Raw genomic sequence first — 23993 nt, 5'->3', positions numbered from 1 at the left:
CCTTACTGTAACGACCTGGCCGGCCGTTTTGAGTGTATTAGTCCCGATCACTTATTTACTGATTTCCCCGTATCTGTTTCTTCTTATGTGACTTGCTGGGAGGTATTATTTTTGGTTTCGGAGTGTTTTGGGATACTTAGTCCCTATAACGGAAGTTTAAGTCTTAGGAGTTTGACCATAGACAAAATTGTCTAAAAATGGCTCCGGAATAGTGTTTCGTCGGTTCTGTTAGCTCCGTTAGGTGAATTTGGACTTAGGAGCATGTCTCGACTGTGAATCTGAGGTCTGTAGCTAATTTAGGCTTGAAATGGCGAAAGTCGAATTTTTGGAAAGTTTGACCGGGGGATTGACTTTTTGATATCGGGGTCGGATTCTGATTCCGGAAGTTGGAGTAGGTCCGTAATATTGAATATGACTTGTGTGAAAAATTTGAGGTCAATTGGGCGTGGTTTAGTATGATTCAACATCGTTTGAAGAATTTGAAAATTTCGAAGTTCATTAAGTTTGGATTGGAGGGTGATTCGTGTTTTTGTTTTTGTTTAACATGTTTTGAAGGCTCGACTAAATTCGTATGGTGTTTTAGGACTTGTTGGTATATTTGGTTGAGATCCCGGGGGCCTCGGTTGTGTTTCGGATGCTTACCAGTTTGAATTTGGACTTAGGCAAATGGCTGAAGTTTTTTGATATCTGGTGGTTTCGCACTTACGGTGGGGATACCGCAGGTGCGTACTTGCACGTGCGGATGAAGGAGAGTAGAAGCGGGAGTTGAAGAGATGGCTAGGGGTCACAGGTGCGAGGGAATTTCCGCATCTGCGATCCCGCAGATGCACTCGAAGCTATGCAGATGCGGAGAGTGAGATGGAGGGGAAGATCGCAGAAGCGGACCTTTGTCCGTAGGTGCGCACACGCAGGTCAGACCACTTACTCGCAGATACGGACCCAGTCCCTTAAGTCATTTCCACACCTACGAGAGAAATTCCATAGTTGCGGCGTCGCAGGTGCGACAATAGGTCCGTAGATGCGGAAGAACTGGGCAGAAAATAGGATTTCGAGGGTTTGATTCCCATTTCGATTTTGGGACTTTGAGAGCTCGGTGTGAGGCGATCTTTCGAGCTTTCTTGAAGAAGATTGTTGGGGTAAGTAATTCTAACTCAGATTGGACTATATTTCATGAATCTATTCCTATTTTCATCATCTAATTAGGGATTTGAGTTGTAAATTTGGGGAAACACGGTAGAAACTTCATAAGCTAATATTTCGAGTTTTGGAAGGTGATTTGAGGTTGGATTCGAGCAATTCCTATATGGTTGGACTCGTGAGTGGATGGGTGTTCACATTTTGTGACTTTTGTCGGATTTTGAGACATGGGCCCGGGGGCCGGTTTGAACCTATTTCCGATTTTGGCTTATAATTTTGTGTTTTTCTTGTGGAATTAATTCTTTTAGCCTATATTAATTATATCGTACTGCTTGTGGCTGGATTCAGGGCATTTGGAGATTGATTCGAGGCGCAAAGGCATTGTAGAGTAGGATTTTATGTGGTTTCAGGTAAGTAACAGTTTTAAATCTGGTCCTGAGGGTATGAAACTCCAAATTTTGGTATGATGTGATTATTCTGGAGGTGACGCACATACTAGGTGACGGGCGTGTGGGTGTGTACCGTGGGGGATTGGGACTTGGTCCGTCCCATGAGACTGTAAAGTCGAATAGCTTATTGTTAATTACGTGTTCCCTCTGTCTTCTAGAAATTTGACTGCCATTCATGTTAAACACCATGCTTAGGCCATATGTTACCACTGTTGGGACCCGCAGCAGTCGAGTACTTGTTGATTAATTGCTATTTGCTATCTTGAACTCAGTCACAGTGCTACTTGCGAGTTATATCTCTGTTTCCTTTTGTTTTCTTGTTGACATTTGTTATTATCTCTTTTGGCTGATTTGTATGATTTCTGAAAGCCCGAGAGGGTTGGAGAGGTTAGTGACAAAGATAGGGCCTGAGTGCCGAGCTGTGAGCTATCTGAGGGTATATGGATTGGGTTGCACGCCGCACCGAGCCTTATGGCTATTTATGGACTGTGGATCGGGTTGCTCGTCGCAACGAGTCTTATGGCTACTTATATGATTAGGTCGGGCTGCACGCTGCAGCGATATAGCGCTTGAGTTGAAAAGAGCCCATCCGGAGTCTGCACACCCCCAGTAAACGTAGGTACCTATTGAGTGTGAGTGCTGAGGGCTGAGAGCCGAGTGATTGAGCTATTGTGACGAGTTGAGTGACTGTTGCCCTGAGAGGCTGCACTTATTTTTCATTTGTTGATGCACTTAGTTTCTATTTGTCATTGTTGTGAAATTTCTAAAAAATTCTATATCCCGATTACCTGCACTTTAACTGTATAAAACTGGTTGGACTTATATTGCCGGATTTGAAAGTATGTTTATTCTTTGCTGGAATTATTTAAAATGAACTGTATTGTATAGCTCGTCTCTACCTTCTCAGTTCCTTATTTATTTTTGTTACTTACTGAGTATGTTGTACTCACGCTACACCCTGTACTTCGTGTGTAGATCCAGGTGTTCCCGGTCATAGCGGGTGTTGATATTTGAGCAGCTCCTTTCGGAGACTATCGAGGTAGCTGCATGGCGTTCACAGGCCTTGGCTCTCCTTCATTATCTTATTCGCATTTCAGTTCTTATTCCTTAGATATTGTATTAGACTGCTCCTGGTATAGATGCTCATATACTCAGTAACATCCCGATGTCGGGCTATTTTTTCACACTTATGCTTTGGGTTTTACCCCGTTTTATGAAAAACTTTGGTTATTTTAAATGTCTTGATTCATTTCTATTAAATGTTGAAAGTATTTGGAAATGTTGGCTTGCCTAGTATCATGATAGGCGCCATCAAAACGGGTTAGGTTTTGGTTCGTGACAAGTTTGTATCAGAGCCTAGGTTACATAGGTCTTACGAGTCATGAGCATGTTTAGTAGAGTCTTGCGGATCGGTACGGAGACGTCTGTACTTATCTTCGAGAGGCTGCTGAAACCTTAGTTAATTTCACATTCTTGAATTCTTGTCGTGCGAATCTTTTGATTCTGGTAACTAATTATTTGTTATTCTGATTCTCTCACAGATGGTGAGGACGCATACTATGGGGCATGGTAGACAGTCACCAGAACCACCAGTCAGGGCTACGAGAGGCCGAGGTCACGGTCTATTGAACCATTGGACCAGAAACTTCAGAATATACCAAATCAAGTATATTCAATTTTCTTTAAGACGATGTCTGAAATGAGACTCTATGCTGCTTACAAAATAAACAGTAGTTATAAGGTTTTACCGTTGAACTTTTGGCATAAGAAATGAGTTATTTCTTGGAAAGAATCTGCAATCCCTTCTTGCTCATATGACTCATTCGTTTGTGCCACAAATCTGCAGAAATCTCATCTTCTACCGCATTCAATTCACCTTGGCATATTTCTGCATTTGTCCTGTACAACATGCTACGAGCAACTCCCTTTGCAATCACCAATGATCCCTTGGTGAGTGTCCACTTTTGATTTACAAAATAGTTCTCGTATCCATCTCGGTCTAAAGTAATTCCCAAGATCAAGTTCATCCAAAAATCAAGTACATGCCGCACGTCCTTTAGAACCAATGTGCATCCAACATTTGTCTTGATACAAATGTTACCGATCTCCGCAATCTTTGAGTAACTTGTGTTACCCATTCTCACAGTGCCGAAATCACCTGCTACATATCTGCAAAATGATCTCTTACCGGTGTGGCATGGTAAGATGTTGATGTATCAACCACCCATTCCGACTCTGGACCTGACAAGTGCATGCATTCCTCTTCCTCATTTATAAAGAGGACAATATTATCGTTGTTTTGCACTATGGCGGTTGTATTATCGTCATTCTTCTGGCCACTACTTTCACCTTTTCCCTTCCTTGGATTTGGGCAATCTCTTTTGAAGTGACCTGGTTGATCACAATTATAGCAATTTCTGGCTCTTGATTTGGATCGGTTCTTAGACTTCCCACGAGCTCCAGATCTACCATAGTTGCTCGAATTCATTTGATAACTTCTGCCTCTACCTTCTGTGATGAGAGTCTGTCCTTGATTTTCAGGTTTCTTTCTCATATTCTCATTGAGTAGAAGAGCCGAATGTCTTTCAACTCAATGGTAGTCTTACCGTGCAGTATGGTTGTTGCCAAATTATCGTATGAAGATGGCAAAGAGTTCAATAGCAAGATGGCTTTATCTTCTTCCTCGATTTTCACTCTGAGGTTGGCGAGCTATGTGATTAATCCGTTAAATATATTTAAATGTGACAAAAATGCGTAGCTTCACCCATGTGTAGGGCGTATAGTTGCTTCTTCAGGTACAATTTATTTGTCAGCGTTTTGGACATGTATAGACTTTTCAACTTTGTCCAAATGCCACATGCATTATTTTCATCAATGATGTTATTCACCACATCATCTGATAAGTACAACCTGATTACATTAGCATTCCTTTCATCCAAGTCAGCCCAATCCTCAGCTTTCATGGTATCATGCTTTTTGACATCAATATCTAGTACCTTGTGTAATCCTTGTTGGATGAGCAGATATCTCATCCTTCTTTGCCATGTTGAGAAACCGCTATCTCCGTTGAATTTTGTTACCTCGTACTTTACTCCGGATATTTGTTTTTTCATCGAGTATAGTACTACCGATAGTAAATAATACTTCTGTGAACGAGCAGAACTTGTGCTCTAATATCAGTTGTTGAGAATAAACCCCCTACAGAAATAATATTCACGGTAATAAAAGCGGAATAATAACGTAGCACCGAGATATGGTAATTAACAAGAATAAAAGAGTGACAACGACACCAAAATTTTTACGTGGAAAACCCTTTTGAATAAGAGAAAAAATCACAGCCCCGAGACGAGCGACTAATATTACTATAGCAAGAAATTTTACACTTTGTAGGTTCGAGTAAAATACTCCAAAGACCACTACAATACTCAAAAGAAATAACCCTCTTTTGATTCACACCTCACTACAATAACGCTCACTCTCTATTTTTCTCATAGACTGTTTTCTTATACCCTGTCTGTGAAACATCACTCTTTCTTTCTCTTTGTTGGTGTGTAGATATGAGAGCCGAAGCTCTCATTCTATAGGAGTAGCCTCACTCTCTTACGCCTACTATATTTAATATTTTCATTTTACATATTTACAAATTCCATAACCTACCATATTTGACATTTTTTCTACCCTTTCATTTATGGGATGACCCCACAAGAGATACTCGTACATCTGGTTACTGAGACGGTACACCAAATATTATAAAGGTTACTGTTGAAATTAGACCTTTCGTTTTAAGGATAAGAATAATTAAGTCGGCTGAATATGGACATATAAAAAATAAATCATAAATATCCATTTGGGAATGAGTTATGCACCGGATAACGCCAAGCACCGCGCAGTTCTCATCCTTATTAATTAATACTCCATCCGTTCTAATTTATGTGAACATATTTGACTGAACATGAGGTTTAAAAAAAAATGAAAATTTTTTAAATTTGTGATTTTAAACAATTCAAAAAGGCCCAGAGTATTTGTGTGGTTATAAAAGTTTCTCATGGTAGAATTGTAAGTTTAAGCAAAATTATTTTTAAATTAAAAAAATGATCATTTTTTTTTTGAACGGACCAAAAAAGAAATAGGTTCACGTAGACCGAGTAGTATCAATTGCTGGAAACTGTTCTGCATGTGTTTTTTGTAACTATGTGGTCTTCACGTTATATAAGGAGTAGCAACACAAAGAGTTAGACATTCAGAAAAGTGATTTGCTAAAGCTAAAAAAAAGAAAACAAAACTACTTTAGCTTGGATTATAATATAGAGGAGATGGCATTGAGTGGTGAGCTAGAATTTGAGGTGGAAATTAAGTCTCCAGGGAGCGTTTTCGTCGAAATATACGGCAGTAACAAAGAATATCTCCCTAAAATATGCTCTAAAATTGTTCCACGCATTGACTTACTTGAAGGAGAGTGGGGACAAGTTGGATGTGTTATCATGGTATATTATTCTATTGGTAAGGCAACTAATCTTTGGTCAAGTACTCTTCAATTAATCCTTTTTTTTTCCATGCATTTTTACTGTGACAATGATTCATTTCTTTTATGTTTGGTTTAGATGGTGTGGAGATGATTTCGAAGGAGTTGGTGGAAGCAGTAGATGAGAAAAACAAGTCAATTGTATACAATCTGCTTGAAGGAGAACTAATGAAGTTGTATAAGACCCTTAGGTTTACCTTCCAAATTATATCAAAGAATGAGGCTGAATTTGTCAAGACAACGATCGAATATGAGAAGCTGAGCGAAGATGTTCCATTTCCCGATAAGTTGAAGGAATTTGTTACTGCAGTCACCAAAACCATTGATGTACATTATTGCCAAGTTTCAAATGACCAATGATTGGCTGGTTTCGTTGGGAAAAAAAACTACGTAGTATTTAATGTCAACTGCACTTCGGATTGATTTACTTTACTTGTTAGTCGAGCAATATGCATGGATTGATTTACTTTACTTGTTAGTCGAGCAATATGCATGGTTGTGGTCTTCTTTAGTGTGTCAACAAATTATCTGTAGAACTGAAAAAAGTCATGGGTGTGCTCTTCCTTTACTGCCAGTTTGGATTGTATTGTTGAAGTCGATGTATGGACTGACTATTGTTTGTTGTTGTTTAATATATATATATAGCAATTATTTCCTTATTTGGTTTTATTTTATTTTATTTGCTTGAAGGAGGAGTACGTGAGTAGTACTGATGAGGAAGGACTGTTAAATTATGATATAATTCCTCCATTTCAGTTTGCATGGACCTTGTTGAGTATGAGATCAAATTGACTAATTTTCTTCGAATATAGAAATTTTAATTTTTTTGAAATAAAATTTTCATATTTAAAAAATACATAAAAGTACTATAATTCACAATAGGTTATATTTAAATTATTTAAAAGGTATTTGCAAAAAGCATGGTTCAAAAAATTCTTATTTGACTCTTCAACTAGTAATAAGTTCACGTAAATTAAAACGGGGGAGTAACAAGCAATTTTGAAGCTCCAAAAAAAAAAATTAGTAATAGAAGCGGTGAGAATGAATACCTGTATCATGACAAAAAGGAATAGCACTGACCAGAAAAGTTTAAAATTAAATGCCAGGAAAATAGGGTAAAGGGTGGAGCTAAAAAAGAAAATATAACTTACAAAATAATATAATAAGTGCGCCATCCATTTCATTTCATGCGAAAGCAATTACAAATCAAGAGTTGCAACCGTCACAAGTCATAAATCCCCACTAATCTTCGTTCAAGGTACTCATGTGTTTTCTTTTACTATTTTTAGCACCCTTTGAAATATGGGAGATAGATACCTAAAGTTTAAACGGAACTAATGAATTTAGATGATGATTTAGAACATTGGTGTTAATTTAGAAAGATTTGCAAAAGTTGAACCTAGACTTCATTATTGAAATGGGGTCGATCGAAGATTAAATCATTTGGAGATTTTGGAGCTTATTTGAGTGTTGAGTCACCCTTTATGTGTAATATTTGCATAGATTTACCATATTAGCCAAACTAATATTGAATTTTTCATCAAGACCTTAAGCTCGGAACAAAGGTTAGTTGAGACTAATATTCATTAACGTGATTTTCCTCAAATATTTTTCTTCAAATGATTGCAGATGTTTTTTAATTGTGGATTCGTGCTTGCGCAGACGAGTGCATGTCTCATAATTTAATATACTTGAATGCATATATTGTCCCATCTTGAGCTTTAAATGAATCGTTTTATAGAATTTCATGACTATGAAAATGTAAATGATAGCAATAGCACATGTTCGTATGTATGATTCTAAATACTTATGAATATTTGAATTATGTAATTAAACTCATCAAAAGAGATGTAATTGTGCATTTGGTAAAGTGACAAATGTTGAGGTTATGAGTAGTTGAGTACCATATTTGAAATACTTCAACCACAATGTCGACGCCAAAGGTGTAGGGACGTAAATAGGGCAGGGCGAGGTAGGGTAGGGGAAGGCAAGTTTATGCATTTCTGCTATTTTATTATCATAAAATTATAACATTAAAAGATTGTTCTAATGTAGAATTCAAGACCAAATGTTTAGTTATTTATCTATTATTCTTTAGTAGGAGAACCACGTGTGTATTGATCAACATGTACGTACAAACAGATTGACGAGATGTATATAAATAGGTTCTAACAAGTACTTATTACTAAATACTGATATAAAAGAAATTATAAAAAGATACCACACCTATTATCCATTTGTGATTTACACTAATGTTAACCACACATACTAGGTAGGAGGGCATCAATCCTAGCCACTGGAACACAGATTAAAGGATGGGCTCGAGGAATAGTGATGCCAGGTCCCTCCTCCATATCCACCATCTTATCATTTCCTTCTTTATTAACTTTCCATTGAAAGCATTGAATCATTGCTGAAAGAGTTGTATGAACTAATTTCAATGCTAATGAAGTTCCTGGGCAGCCCCTTCGGCCAGATCCAAATGGCAAAAATTCATAGTGTTGTCCCCTTACATCTAATTGAACTCTACCGCTTATTCTCTCTTCACTCAAAAATCTTTCTGGTTGAAATTCAAGTGGATTTTCCCGGTAATCTTGATTCCTGTTAATACTCCAAACATTAACGAATAGTCTAGTCTTTGCTGGAATTACATATGCCCCTATTTTGCAGTCTTCACTTGATATTCTGACTATCATTGGTGCTGCAGGATGAAGTCTTTAGAGTTTCTTTGATGATGGCTTGAAGGTAGGGAAGGTTTTCTATGTCCGATTCTTCGACGAGACGGTTCTTTCCAACGACGGAATCAATTTCTTGTACCGCTTTCTGCATTATGCTTGGATGGTTAATCAGCTCCGCTACTGCCCACTCTATCGTAATAGCTGATGTATCACTTCCAGCAGCAAACATGTCCTGCAAAAGTAAACTCATTTAACCTTGCGATACTCGATTAGTTGCGCCAAACTCAGTAGTTTTTGGTCAAACCCTGTATTTATATTAAGAAATCTATTGAACATGTACAAATTATTAATTTAAAACTCAGTAGCTCCGCGTCTAAGGACATGAATACCGGCCGAAAGATTAAACCGTAAAAAATAAATAAATTAAGAGATGAAGATGAAAAAGTCACCATGATAAAGGCTTTGATGTTCTCTCTGCTTAATCGTATCTCAAAGCTTTCATCTTCCTGTTTATCTAGCAAAATATCAAGTAGGTCTTTGACTACTTCACCTTCATTATTTCTCTTCCTCCTTGTCACTTGGTGCTCATTTATGATTCTCTCAATCATCTCATCAAACCTGTTGCGGACGTCTATTGCACTTTTTCGAAATCCCTGCAAATCAATATCCTTACAAAACCACATAAAATCTGATAAATTAAACTTTCCAGTCAGTTCAGCAAACTCTTGAATGAGCTTTCTCATACCCCCAGCTTCATCTTCATTCTCAGAACATCTTTTGCTCATTAGCATTCTTGAAACAACATTATTTGCCAACCTTAAAAGCTCACCTCCCAGATCCACAGCCTCATTAGATTTGGCCTTTTCTGTTAGTAATGCTATAAAACGCCGTATTTCATCGCGTCTATCTGGAAGAAGCAAGTCAATTGTTCGACCACCAAGAAGTTCAGAAACGCATAGCTTCTTCATGGATTTTGTGTAAGGTCCATAAGGTGCAAAAGAGAAGCCTTTTGCATCATAAGCTAAGCAGTCTACTGCAACTGTTTTTGGTCGACTAGCGAATGAGATTTCATGAGTTTTGAGGAACTTTTTCGCCATTTCTTGTGAAGAAGCAACTACACAAGGCACAGAGCCAAGTCTTAAGTGGATCAAGGGTCCATACTGGTTTGAAAGCTTGTGAAATGCTTGGTGTGGTAAATGACCAAGAAGATGAAGGTGGCCTATGATTGGAAGTGCAATTGGGCTTGGAGGGAGACAAGAAGATGTGCTGCGGTTTCTGAATAGCTTTCGAATAAAGATGGTTGAAATTAGCCATACAAGGAAGAAAAAAAATACATTCTTGGATGTATGCCATTGCCGTGATTGGAACATTTATCCCAAGAGGTATATATATTGGAGTACAACTAGAGATGCCTAGCTTCCTTAATAAATCTAAATTTTCCACCCTTAATGTATGCATCATTTTTTTTAATTGCACCATGTCTGTTGGAATTTATTATTTTTATATTTTCCCCTGATCTATTCGTTTTTTTCATAAAAATAGTTCATCTGGTAAGGGGTGTAACAGGAATATATTAGTATATAATTTACAAACAAGGTGGGTGACGGAATCAAGAGGATCCTCAGCTAGATGCATCTTAAAACTAAAAAGTAAAGCAAAATAACAATCAGAAAAAAAAGATCCTTAGCAAAAATAATTGAGCCAAAGCTAACATTTCTGTGGTGGTGTTAGTGCATTTTAATACTAAAATTATAATATTAAAGTATATTATTTCATGTAAGGTAGTGGTTATAAATCGATAAGAAAGTGGTCAATTACTTTGGTGTAACTCATGAAACCACTAATGCCATGATCTACTATTAATTACCCATTAAAGATTAAGTTTTGTAACCATCAACCATGTTCTACAATTTTATTATCTTACTACTTTGTTATTTATTCTATGGAAGAAAATTTTACACCTATAAATAGTGGTGTTTCTTTTGTGTTGAAGATGGAAAAATATTGTAGTGTGCATGAAAAAAGTAAAATTGGTGTAGGGAAAAAGAGAGTTAAGAAAATGAGAAAAATTTAAGTCTATCAGGTTGTTGTATCCTGGGGGAGACAAGTCAAGAGGGTTACTGCCCGACCAGTGAAAACTTTGGTGCAGTGAGCTTCAATCTCTTTAAAGAGAGCGAGATATCCGCGCATCAATCTGAAGTTGTTTTATTTTCTTCATATTATTTTTCAACTGTAATTACTTGTAATTTCACCAACACATTCTAACACAAAGAATCAACACGGACACGATACCGAACAGGAATACTTTTTCTTCCCAGTCATCAAAAATAGTCAAAATCTAAACTTGATACCTATAATGTGCAGGGGTGGGCTTATTCCAAACAAAAAATATAATAAAGAATACGTTTGCAAGGTATGCTTAACAGCTTCAGAAAATACCATATGTCAATTATTAGGACCCAGGGAGAGGGCAATTTGAATAGTAAAAATACCTTCACTTCTTACGGACTAGACTAATTTTAAAGAAGTAGAATTTACTTGTACAAAATTTATCAGAGTATTTATCATGAAATGGTTTGCACCAACAAAAAAAAATACATGCAAAACTCTTTTTTCTAGGAAAGGGAGGAAGGCGTAAAGCAGAACAAGCCAGAATGGAGTTACTTAGATTGTGTCTTTTTCTCACCAAACACATCAGCAATCTAATGTTATGTGATCCGTTCCCAAAACATAAATACAATGAGAGAATAGCTACGTGAAGAAACTAATTAACATCATCTTGGAATTGTAGCATCAAATAGCTTTTGCTCATAGTGTAATTGTTAGGAGCATCATGTAAGATTAATGAGGCGACTGTTAACTTGATTGTATGGGCCAAAAATTATCTTAGTAGATCACATCGGCATTAAGAAGGCCTTCGAAGGCTGCCACATGTCGGCAGTATAACTCCAACAAAAGACAGATTCAAGGTCAAAATGATTTGACAAGAGATGAAGGACTAGGTCGAGAAGTCAACAGAGATCAAAGTCGAGGATAAGCACTCTCTTTAAACAGAGTAATAACGGCTAGTTTTAGGATAAAACTTTAAAGAGAATATTTCAGTGAATATTTTCTGGATCTTAGGGTTTTGTATCACATGTCCCCTTATAAATAAAAAGAGACATAGTTATAGGGGACATTAAACACTCATTTGTAAAACAACAATACTTTGACATTCTTTGAGATTCTTGCTTTATTACATACATACAAAAGAAAACTTTTTCTTGAGATCCCTGTCTAACTTTTCTCCTACGATCCAAGGAGAAACCGAATATTCAAGGCTTATCAATCATTTATCATTGTCAGAAGGAATATTACATGGCTTCATCTTCTTTTTCGGTCATCTTTGTTACGTATATTTACATAAATACCATTATACATCATTTATTGATATTATATGTCATTCACTTCATATTTGGTGCCATTAAGTGTTGTTCGTTGTTATATATTTACCATTGTTACCACAGATCTTGTAATATTTTGTCATGGCACTAGTTAAATAATCTAGTAGATATTATTGTTGGCTAAGATTAACCTTATCTTGTTAAGAAAATCTAATTGTTTAAACCTAGATCTAAATTTTGGGTCAAACAGTTTGGCGTCGTCTGTGAGGATTTCTTAGCTAATCTTTTAATTTCTATTAGATCTACAAATCACATGATTTTCTAACCTAACGAGCCACAAAGTTTTTCTCCTCTCTGCAGGTATAGAAATTTCCATGGCAGGTAATCAAGGAAATAAAACTAGGACGACAGACAGTACGGGATGAAACTAAATCCCAAGAAATACACGTTTGGCGCAGCCTCGGGAAATTTTTTGGGTTTCTTAGTATCACAGCGAGGAATTGAACTCAACCCAGATCAAATCAAGGCTATCAACGGGATACCTGAGCAACTGACTACTAAGAAGCAAGTCCAAAGATTGACTGGACGAATTGCCGCCCTATCAAGATTTTTTTCGCAGTCGTTCGATAGATGTCATAGATTTTTTGGCATACTCAAAAAGGATAACGACCTCGAGCGGACGCCTGAGTGCGTGTAAGCACAGCGAGAACTGAAGTCATATATGTCATCGCCACCTTTACTCTCGAAGCCTTAACCCGGGGAACACCTCCGTGTCTATCTCGCCGTCTCCGAAGTAGCAGTAAGTGCGGCCTTGTTCGAGAAAGCAAAGGTACGCAATCCCCTATTTATTACATTTGTAAAACACTTGTCGATGTCGAGACGAGGTAACCACACCTCGAAAAATTGCCCATGGCATTAGTCGTAGCTTCACGAAAGCTTAGACCATATTTTCAGTGCCACCCTATCTCTGTCGTTACCACTTTCCTGTTAAGAAGCATTTCACATAAACTCGAGGTGTCGGGGAGGCTGTCCAAATAGGCCATCGAGCTAAGTGAGCACAACATCACATACCAGCCATGAACAACGATAAAGTCGCAAGTGCTCGCCGACTTCGTCCCAGACTTTAGCGTGAACGTAATGCTCGAAACCGAGAAGGAAGCTGCTTAAGCTTCTCTTCAAACACAAGACTTCTGGGTCATATACACCGACGGCGCATCCAATGCTTCTGGATTGGGCTGGGACTCGTACTCGAGGTCCCTACCGGTGAAGCAATTCGCCTGTCCATAGGATGTCCAGATATGACTAACAACGAGACTGAGTATAAAGTCGTAATAACAGGGCTGAGACTAGCACACAAATATGGGGCAAATCGGATGACACTCCGCTGTGATTCTCAGCTCGTGGTCAACCAAGTTACAGGGACTTACCAAATCAAAGAACAAAGGTTGCAAAAATACCAAGCCGAGATCTGTAAGTTGTTTCCCAATTTTGACTATGCGAGCTCGACCAGATCCCGCGAGCTCAGAACATCGAAGCAGATGGCCTTGCCAAATTGTGTGCCTCCACCAGAAGCATCACAACCGGGGATTAAAGCGTAGTTCATCTCCTCAACTCGTCACTAGACCAAATAGAGGTAAAATCTGTAAGTTTGACTTGGGACTGGCGCAATCCTATTATTACCTACTTGCAGGATGGCACCCTCCCAAATGACAAAAAGGAAGCTAAAAACTAAGAATGCAAGCGGCCAGATACAACCTCCTTCATAACGACTTGTACAAGAGAACATATGGCGGCCCTCTCGTGAAGTTTTTAGGTCCGAATCAAACCCAACGCATTCTCGAGGAAGTACATGAAGCCCACTGCGATGCTCATTCTAGTGATCGAGCACTCGTCAGGTGTCTCATACAGGTCGGGTACTACTGGCCCACCATGAAGAAAGGCGTTAGAATTTGTGAAGAAATGCAAGCAATGTCAGACATAAGCCCCAATAATTCACCAAGCGGGCGAACACCTTCATTCGGTCACCTCTCCATGGCCATTTATCAAGTGGGGAACAGACACCGTGGGTCCACTCCCGTCGGAATGAGGTAATGTACGATTTATTTTAGTTTTAACTAAATATTTCTCTAAATGGGTGGAAGCAGGAGCGTTCACCCAAGTGCGCGAACAGGAGGTAATCGCCTTCATATGGAAAAACATCATCTGTTGATTCGGCCTACCCAAGGAGATAAGCTGAGAAAACGGGCCCCAGTTCATAGGCACATTAAGAGGATACTTCACATTTGAGCTTCGATAAATTGCACAGTAAGAGGATACTTTCAACTCCTTATCACCCAGCGGGCAACGGGCAGGCATAATCCTCCAATAAGTCCATATTGAAGAAGAAACTTGAGGAAGCCAAGGGACTGTGGCCGGAAATACTCCCAGAAGTATTATGGGGCACAAAACCACACTGAAGACGAGCATAGGAGAGACGCCCTATTCATTGGTCTACGAAATAGAAGCAGTTATATCGGTCAAGGTCGGAGAACCCAGCTTGAGGTACTCCTATGAAAGAGGCACCAACAACGACGAGAGTGTGAGACAAGAGCTCGATGAGGTCGATGAACGAAGATATATGGAATACATAAGGATGGTTGCCCAAAAACAACATGCGGAACATTACTACAATAAAAAGGCAAAGCTTCGACCGCTCAAGATCGGGGACTATGTACTTAAAGCCAAACCAAGCAGACATAGATCCACGAGAAGGAAAATTGGGAACCAACTGGGATGGACCATACAAAATTATAGGCAAAGCGAACAAGGGTTCATTCCAACTAGAGACAATGGAAGGAAAATAATTACCAAATAATTGGAATATCACCCACCTCAAATACTTCAACTTCTAGAAAATAAAAAGTGCCCCCAAGTCGTACTCTTTTTCCCTCACTTCAGTTTTGTCCCATTAGGGTTTTCTCAAGGATATGTTTAACGAGGAAATAAGAGGGACACTTCGAGTTGGTATATATGAGAACAGACTAATATTTTCTTTGCCCGACTCCTCAAGATTCTCCAAGTCGACCAATGAAGGGACTAGATATACTGGTATTGGGACTGGAATGCCAGCCAACACCCAAAATTTGTAACTTTCTCCAAAAATTGCCCAAGGGTAAAATAATGTAATCAGAGGAACAACGTCAAAGCAATAGAAATTCATATTTATCAAAACTTCTCTAACGAAAGGTTAAGTTCGACCAAGCTCGAACAACACCTATTAGCCCTCAACCACAACTTAATGAAAGGTAAGCTCGACCAAGCTCAAACAACACCTACTGGCCCTTGGCCATAAAATAATGAAAGGTTAAGTTCGACCAAGCTCAAACATCACCTACTGGCCCTCGGCCACAACTTAACAAAAGGTTAAGTTTGACCAAGCTCAAACAGCACCTACCAGCCCTCGGCCACAACTTAACAAAAGGTTAAGTTTGACCAAGCTCGAACATCACCTACCGGCCCTCGGCCACAACTTAACAAAAGGTTAAGTTTGACCAAGCTCAAACAGCACCTACCAGCCCTCGGCCACAAATTAACGAAAGGTTAAGTTCGACCAAGATCGAACAACACCTATCGACCTCGGCTATATCTCAACTAAGAGACATACTCGACCAATATAAATAAAGGGCCAATATGGCCCACGGATATTCGGCTGAAAGGCTACAGTCAGCTAGAAGACGACAACAATAAAAAGGATAAAAAAGCAAAACATGCAAACACAGAGGCAAAACATACAAATACATAAACAAATCGCAACAAATGAAAAAGGTACATGTAAAACAAAGATCAACTTTGATATTCATACTTAAAGAGTTTTTACAAAGGCGCTCAACGCCCTCGCCATCCCCGTCTTGACCATATGCGGAGTCATACCAAGCACCGTCAGCGAGTCGATCCACATCTTCGTCCCTATCCTCCTCGGAACCATGTCGGGGCATAGCAGGATCATAGCCACAAGAGGGTCGAGCCTCGCAAGCCTTGACTCGAGCATCATCGAGGGCCACCCCAGAAATAGAGCCCGTTGCATGCAAGTCACGGAACACATCCAGTCGGGCTTCGGCATGAATCCACTCTACATACAGCTCCCGAGGGACGTTGGGGAAATCAGAAGCATTAAACGAAGAAGGTCACGCGAGCAATTGGGTTTTCTCGGCTTCCAGAGCAGCAACTCAATCATATAGCTCGGACTTTTCCTTGTCCAGCTCCCCAATACTTTCCTCAAGCTGGTCCTCCTTAGCCCTCGCGTCGACCGATAATTCTCCCCCTCAGCACAAAGAGTTTTGTTCGCCAGCTCAAGGATGTCCACCTTCCTCTGAGCATCTAACCGAGAAGATTTCGCATGTTCAAGCTCCTCATGTTTCTCGGCAATCTCCCCCTTGAGAGCCTCCACCTGGAACTGACACTCTTCTAGTTGGCCTTGCAGTTGGACTACTTGAGCTTGAAGGTCTCTACATTGGGCCTCCACGCCCTTACTAAGCTCAAGCTCCTCTTCTTTTCTCCTCAACGCTCCCTCGAGGACGCTGTACATTTCTATGGCTGCCATCATCTCCTCGTCCCTCTTCTTCAAGTCTTCTCTCAAGGCCCGCACATATAGCCCTCACAAAGCCGACTTCAAAGATCTCGGTATTTCCTACGGCACTCGGTATACTTTCCTTTTAGCTTCATGAAAATCTCTTTGCGGATTTTCTCCCTTCGAGCACTCTCGATTTACAAAATGACCATCTACAAATTAAAGGAAAAAGGTCAGAACTTAAAGAAAAAAGCTACGACATATGGAAAAGGGGAAATAATAGTCGTACTTACCCTGAGAGCGAGGCCAACGATAATCTTCGACAAATACTGTTGGTTATCTTCTTGATGGTCTCACCTCGACGTCAGAACAGAGAGGACCGATGGAAGAGACTACCTCTTCGGTATTTACAAGCAAATTACGATCCATTGGGATCGTGATAGTCCTAGAACCCCCCTCCAGTATCGCCTCCAGTTGGGTGATCCCCTCATCGATCATCATCAGATCGTCCAGGCCAATATCAAAACCCGACTCGTTGCCCTCATCGGCGACAGTTTTCCCTCACCATGGCCGACTCCCCCTCGGGATGCACCAGTGCGTCCGCCGCCACCTCTTCTAGTTGTGGGGTCTCGATGTTCTCCCCATCATCTTCTCCTATATGAATCGTCTCAGTCTTTCTAAAAACCAAGTCATCTTCTATCGAGTCAACGACAATTGGGATTTCCCCTTCGGCGTCCACGGCTCTCCTCTTGCGAGGCCTTATATCCCCATCACCCAGGGAGCCTTCGTCATCCTCATCAATCAGCAAAAATAGCTGAGGAGCATAGGTAGCAGTTAGGACGGGGGCAGATTCTTAGGCCGCAACATCCAGGACGGAGGCGGGTGAAGAAGGTTCAGCAGCCGCAACGGGGACAGAAACCAAAGGCGTAGCAACCCTTCTCCTAAATGAGGGCACATACGCCATTCTCCTTCGAGAAGACCCCCTAACTGGACCTGTGAAAAGGAGAAATGTAAAAGTTAACAAAGCCAGCCAACATACAAAAAGAGGCAAAAATCACGGCCAAAAGGGAAGTTACCTTTGGAAGGGAGAGTCGTTCTGAAATTCTTAAAGAAGCTCGGCCAATCACGAATTCCTATGGCATGAGGAAGAATCTGCCCGACCCAGTTCGGCGATGCATACGGCTAGAGGGGGAGAACAGTTGTTTGCTACAAGAAAGGAATAATTACTTGACTAGCCCGAAATAGGTGAAGAGATGCAAAAGGTAAGAATGAAAGAGACAGAGACACTTACAAGTATAATTTCAAGTCTCGGGGAAGCCGTCGACGTTGGCCGCAATGTCCTCAGTTCTGACGTAAAAGAAATCAAGTCAGAATTGACAACTAGCCTTGTCGTCCATCTTCATCACTAGGCACTTGCCTCCACGGTGACGAAGGTTTAGCATCGTCCCCTAGAAGCTAGGGGTGAACATGTGCACTAAATGCCGCATTGTCACCTCGACACTGGCGAGCTCAGCGAAATTGGTCAGCATCTTGATGACTTTATAAACGTAAGGGGCGAGCTGAGCAGGGCAAACGCTATAGTGACGGCAAAACTCCTCCATTAGTGGGAGAAAAGGAAACGAGTAACCGATAGCTAATGGTTAAGAGTGTAGAGCGTTGTACCCCGGGCGGTGAACATGTACTTTGTCCCCCTCAGCGGGGATAAGTTCGATATGGCCAGGAAGCTCGAACTTGGCTTTAAATTCAGCTAAATGATTGGGCGCCATTATTGATTAGAATTTTCTTGGCGCCGTATCCGGCGATCGTTGGAAATCGGACCTGGCTCCGGGGTTAGGGGGATGATCTCCTCCATCGATGGAAAAGATTTATCTTCTACGGTGGCAACTACATTCTCCCCTTGATCAGGGAACATAACCGCCAATGGAATGGCGTGACTCCCTTCACCAACATCAGATGATACGTTCGACATGTTTATGAGAAAGTGAAGAGGGATACTGGGAAGAGAGTTTAGAATATGGAAGAGAGCAACGATGCAGAGAAGGGAGGTTCAGAGAGGAAGTTTGAAGTCTCAAAAGTTTGGGAGAATAAAGTTTCAATTCGGGTTTGGCCATCCCTATTTATAGAGATTGAGGCACCAAATCTAAAACGGTTTTTTCATAATATGCACTAAACCCGAAACGGCTCATCATAATTGGCAGCGCAAATCGACGCAATGCGTCGCGAACCAGCATCATCATTACGCATCATCATGACGTCACCCCTCTCTTGGACCAGATGGCCCCAACAAATCACCCGAAAAATTTAAGGGATTTGAAATAAGCGGCACACAGAGAGCCACGTTGCCTGCTCGCTATAACGACCACGACCCATGTTATCTGTTCGATAAGCTCGACCATGAACGACATTATACGCTCATTGAAGTCGCCCGCGAAGACGACCTCAACAAGCGGATGGACTAACTGTATGGGCCAAAAATTATCTTAGTAGACCACGTCAGCATTAAGAAGGACCACGTGTCGTTAGTATGACTTCAACAAAAGACATACTCAAGGTCGAAATGATCTGACAAGAGATGAAGGACTAGATCGAGAAGCCAACAGAGATCAAGGTCGAGGACGGGCACTCTCTTTAAATAAAGTAATAACGGCTAGATTTAGGATAAGACTTTAAAGAGAATATTCTAGTGAATATTCTCTTGATCTATACTATTAGGGTTTTGTGGCACATATCCCCTTATAAATAGAAAGAGACATAGTTACAGGGGACATTGAACACTCATTTGTAAAACAACATCACTTTGATATTATTTGAGATTCGTGCTTTATTACATACATATAAAAGACACCTTTTTCTTGATATCCCTGTCTAACATTTCTTCTACAATCTAAGGAGAAACCGAATATTTAAGGCTTATCAATCATTTATTATTGTCGGAAGGAATATTACATGTCTTCGTCTTCTTTTTCGGTCATCTCTGTTACATATATTTACATAAATACCATTATACATCATTTATTGCTATTAAATGCCATTCAATTCATATTTGTGTCATTAAGTGTTGTTTGTTTTTTTTATATATTTACCATTATTACCACAGATCTTGTAATATTTTGTTACTGCACTAGTTAAATAATCTAGTGAATATTATATTTGGCTAAGATTAATCCTATCTTATTAAGAAAATCTAATTGTTTAAACCTAGATATAATTTTGGGTCAAACATGACTGAGCTCATAATGTAGATGCACCGAAGATATATATTGAATTGTTCTTCTTCCCCACTCTCTCCATTCTGCTTTAGATGCAACGCAGCATAATTTTGTATGGTCTTATCTGTCAAATAAGAATGATATAATATGCCTTTTGCAGAATTTGTAAGATGGGGCTGAATTTAGCCTTTCTTAACCAAATATGTTAAAATTATATCTGAACTAAAAACAGAGTTTAAAATATTGATGTACTTAAACAAATTGCGAACATTATTGGATATTAATGTGAGCCAAACTAATTGCTTTACACAACAAATTGCTTCTTAATTGATGCAAAGCCGTGTTTTAGAATGCGAGGCGTTGATGCTGAGGAGTTTTACTTTACATGGGGCAAGGCCTACAACCAAGGAATGTGGCATAAGCCTTGTGCATCTTTAAAATTTACTATTTTATAATTCAATAGACTAGCATTGTATAGAAAATAAATTAAAAAGTAAGTACTCCAATATAATAAAATTAAATACCAAAGAAATTATTTCAACAAATATCTAGCATACACTTAATACAAATATAACCAATACAATAGCATGATAATTAATTATAAGATACAAATCATCTACCGTGTCTTAATATATACGGTAAAGGAAAAAAGCAAGATAGAGTTTTTGTGAACTTTAAAATCTTATAATGTTTCACCACTCTATATTATATTCATTTGTATTGAAATGACTGCACGAATAGTATTCCGAAAAATTCAAGCTATGTGTTAAGCTTTATTAATATTAGTTACTTACATTTTACCAACAAAAAAAAAAGAGCAACTCTATATTAGTCACGAATCTCTCCCTGCACCGAGGTACTGATTCCCTTCTGAATAAGAACTTCATTATCTTATTTGTACATTCGTGAGGGTGGTTGGGGTTGCGATAGCCTCAGGCGGAAATATAATATAAATCGATGAACGGAAAAATATAGTCCTATAGTTATGACAAGGGATGATTTACAAAAGAAAATATTATTTTAACATTGTGCAAAAAAACAAAAACTTAACTAATGAGAGACACAAAAAGAAAGTTAAAAATTAACAAATAAAGTAAGATAGTCACCCATAATTACATAGGAAGAAGAGGAAAAAAGAGAATGAAATATATAAACTAATAGAAAGTTTAACGTGATATAGCAAAGCCAAAAGCTTCAAAAATTATTGCGAGTGGGATTTGATCGTTCACAGCCACGATGGAATCTCATACCATTTGCCACCGGCACCTTTGTATCATATGTTATTATGGGTGGCGCTTTAAATGTATATATATATATACACACACATACACACACAGAGCTTTTCGACCGAAATTTGCAGATAGCATAAATAGGATGTAACAACATAATATTCATAAATATAGCATCTCCACTCTTAGAATTTTAAAATTGCAAAATGCATAAGTTGCATCCTAAACTTGTTCGGAAAACTCAGTTTCACACTGGAATCGGGTGTGGCGTTCTTTACCCTTTTACTTTTACTCGAAGTGATATTAATACCTCCTTAAAATGTCACAACCAAATTTTACCTATAGGTCGTGTGGCTCGCCGCATGTCAGTCGTACTCCCCCCCCCCCCCCCACCCCCCCAACTTTATTTTAACCCCCCCCCCCCCCACATTCCACCCCCCCCCCCCCCTTTTAATTCTCCATCTTAGCTTCCACCATAAAACCCACATGTTAAACAAAATTTCAAATCTCCATTTTGTCATTTAAATGACCTTTTCGCTCCGGCACAAAACCATCACCTTATCCCTCATTTTCTTCTTAAACTACATATTCCCTCATCCATTTTTTTCACAGAAAAAATATTCACTGTCATCCATAATACATGCAATATCCCTACCATTGAGATATGAGATTTCCAATTTTAAGAAACCAATTTCTTTCCTTTGATTCTGCACATACTATCAAATTCCTTTGTTAAGACTTCGAAATTGTGGAATACATATTTTTTCTTAATTTCAGGCACTATCTAAGAAAAATGATGAATGAATGCCTTTTTGAATAAATGTATCATTATTGAATCAGGTATTTCTCAATCTCCTATTTTCAATTGCTTAATATTCCCATCAATCATTGAACTCTCTTATGAAAATAAAAAGGTGAGTTAAAAGTAAAGTGGTGCATGGGATTGAGGAGGATGGAAGGAGAGGTGGTGGCGGGTGGATTTCACTACAAGAAAAGTGTGAATTACTTGGGAATTTTTTTCGCAGAAATTTTGTACGGATTTTCATGCGGAAATCTAAAATTCCTAAATTGATGAATACTTTACCTGCGACAAAATATTTTTCCAGAAAAATCCCCATGCAAATTTGGCGCCACTTTGCGCCAAAATATTAAATGGGAAATTATTTGGAAAAATTATCGGCAAGTACCAATTTCATAGGTAAATCCGCAAATAAATGAACAATAATGAATTCTTTTATCAATTCGTAGGAATTTTCCTAGGTAAATCTACCGACGGCTTTAGCTGCGGATAGTTACTAGAAAATTTATTTGGGGATTTTTTTACTAGGAAAATTACCTGGGAATTATTGATTTGCGGAATTAGTTGGGGATTTATTTCTTGGGGATTTTCTTAGAGATTTTCTTACCTGGAAAATTTACTTAGGGATCTACCTAGAGATTTCGTTATTGCAAGTTTAGTTGGAAATTTTTCTTGGGATTTACCTTGGGGGGGGATTTTTTTTTACTTGAAAATTTACTTTGGGATGTTTGCTCTGCAAATTCATTTTTCAATTCAAATAGTTTATTATGCAATAATCTCACTCTAATAAGTTCTTGAATAAAAAAGGTTTAAAGTAATAATTTTGACACAATTATTAGTAAAATCATCATATCTAGTTAATTTATTTATTGATGATAATGTCATGCCATATTTATCAATATTAAAAGCTAAATGTAGTTACTAATCCAATAACAAAATAATTGTCATAAATCTAATTAATGTCAACAAAAGAATTAAATTAAATCAATTCTCCTTTTAATAATATATAAATTATTATTATTATTATTATTATTATTATTATTATTATTATTATTATTTAAGTCTAATTAGTGTTGAGCTAATATCATTAAAACATAAACTAAATTGTGTATTGTTTATTAACGTAACTATAGTTTTAAGTAGAAAAATATACAGTTACATTGATCATTAACATGATTAACTTATAAGTGACACTTAAGTGTTGAGTGATCTTTTAATTTAAATATAGTAAATATTATAAGTGAGACTTAATGTATTGAGTAATCTTCTAACTTTATTTTTAACCATACTCTTGATTAAGTTATATTATTATTGAAGTAATTGAATCTTGTGTTCGCGGGTATAATTGACAAAATAATTTCTACCAATTACTTAATTATGTACAGTGCGTTTAATTTTTGTTTAGAAGAATTATTACACAAAGATCTAATGTGTTATTCAAGGTATATAAATGTCTCATTATCAGTTTTTTTTCTTATATAAGACTTCTAATTCCCAAAATTATATTCTTGTTCTTTTTCTTGGAAGAAAAGAGTACACATTTTTGAACAGTCAATCAATTCTTAAAGAAACGATAGTAATTCAATCCACCTGGTTATACCTGAATAAAAATTTTGTTTTGTGGATTTTGGAATTCATACTCACCATATCTTCGGAAAACTAATTAGAAGACAACAAAAAAATAGATTAAGAACAAAATAACAAAAGCAAAATATTCGGAAAACTAATTAGAAGGCAACAAAAAAATAGATTAAGAACGAAATAACAAACACAATTGTGTAATACATTCAATGAATATAGTAGTCAATGAAGGATTTAAATATAGAAAGATTAAATTTAAAAATATTCGGAAAACTAATTAGAAGACAACAAAAAAATAGATTAAGAACAAAATAACAAAAGCAAAATATTCGGAAAACTAATTAGAAGACAAAAAAAAAATAGATTAAGAACAAAATAACAAAAGCAAAATATTCGGAAAACTAATTAGAAGACAACAAAAAAATAGATTAAGAACAAAATAACAAAAGCAATTGTGTAA

The 23993-nt window shown here is 38.2% G+C and overlaps 2 protein-coding genes and 1 long non-coding RNA gene across 3 annotated transcripts; 2 read left to right on the top strand and 1 right to left on the bottom strand.

Annotated features, from left to right (window-relative positions):
* Nucleotides 1–5841: 5841 nt before the first annotated feature.
* On the top strand, nucleotides 5842–6767 carry LOC142164382 (kirola-like). Its single transcript, XM_075222355.1, has 2 exons — nucleotides 5842–6086; nucleotides 6188–6767. Exons 1-2 carry the CDS (start codon nucleotides 5900–5902, stop codon nucleotides 6466–6468), a joined length of 468 nt encoding a protein of 155 aa, XP_075078456.1. The 5' UTR covers nucleotides 5842–5899; the 3' UTR covers nucleotides 6469–6767.
* A 1470-nt stretch (nucleotides 6768–8237) lies between these two features.
* On the bottom strand, nucleotides 8238–10156 carry LOC107772576 (3,9-dihydroxypterocarpan 6A-monooxygenase). Its single transcript, XM_016592075.2, is given in 3 exon segments — nucleotides 8238–8825; nucleotides 8827–9018; nucleotides 9236–10156. Coding segments are annotated over 3 exon segments (1575 nt in total). The 3' UTR covers nucleotides 8238–8363.
* Nucleotides 8558–10299, top strand: LOC107772577 (uncharacterized). Its single transcript, XR_001645098.2, has 2 exons — nucleotides 8558–8696; nucleotides 8816–10299. It is a non-coding gene; the product is annotated as an uncharacterized LOC107772577 (long non-coding RNA).
* Nucleotides 10300–23993: the final 13694 nt, after the last annotated feature.

This window comes from Nicotiana tabacum, chromosome 9 (assembly GCF_000715075.1).
Source record: "Nicotiana tabacum cultivar K326 chromosome 9, ASM71507v2, whole genome shotgun sequence".
Classification (NCBI taxonomy): domain Eukaryota; kingdom Viridiplantae; phylum Streptophyta; class Magnoliopsida; order Solanales; family Solanaceae; genus Nicotiana; species Nicotiana tabacum.
The sequence above is the reverse complement of the archived record's forward strand: the minus strand, read 5'-3'. Positions and strand labels throughout refer to the sequence as shown.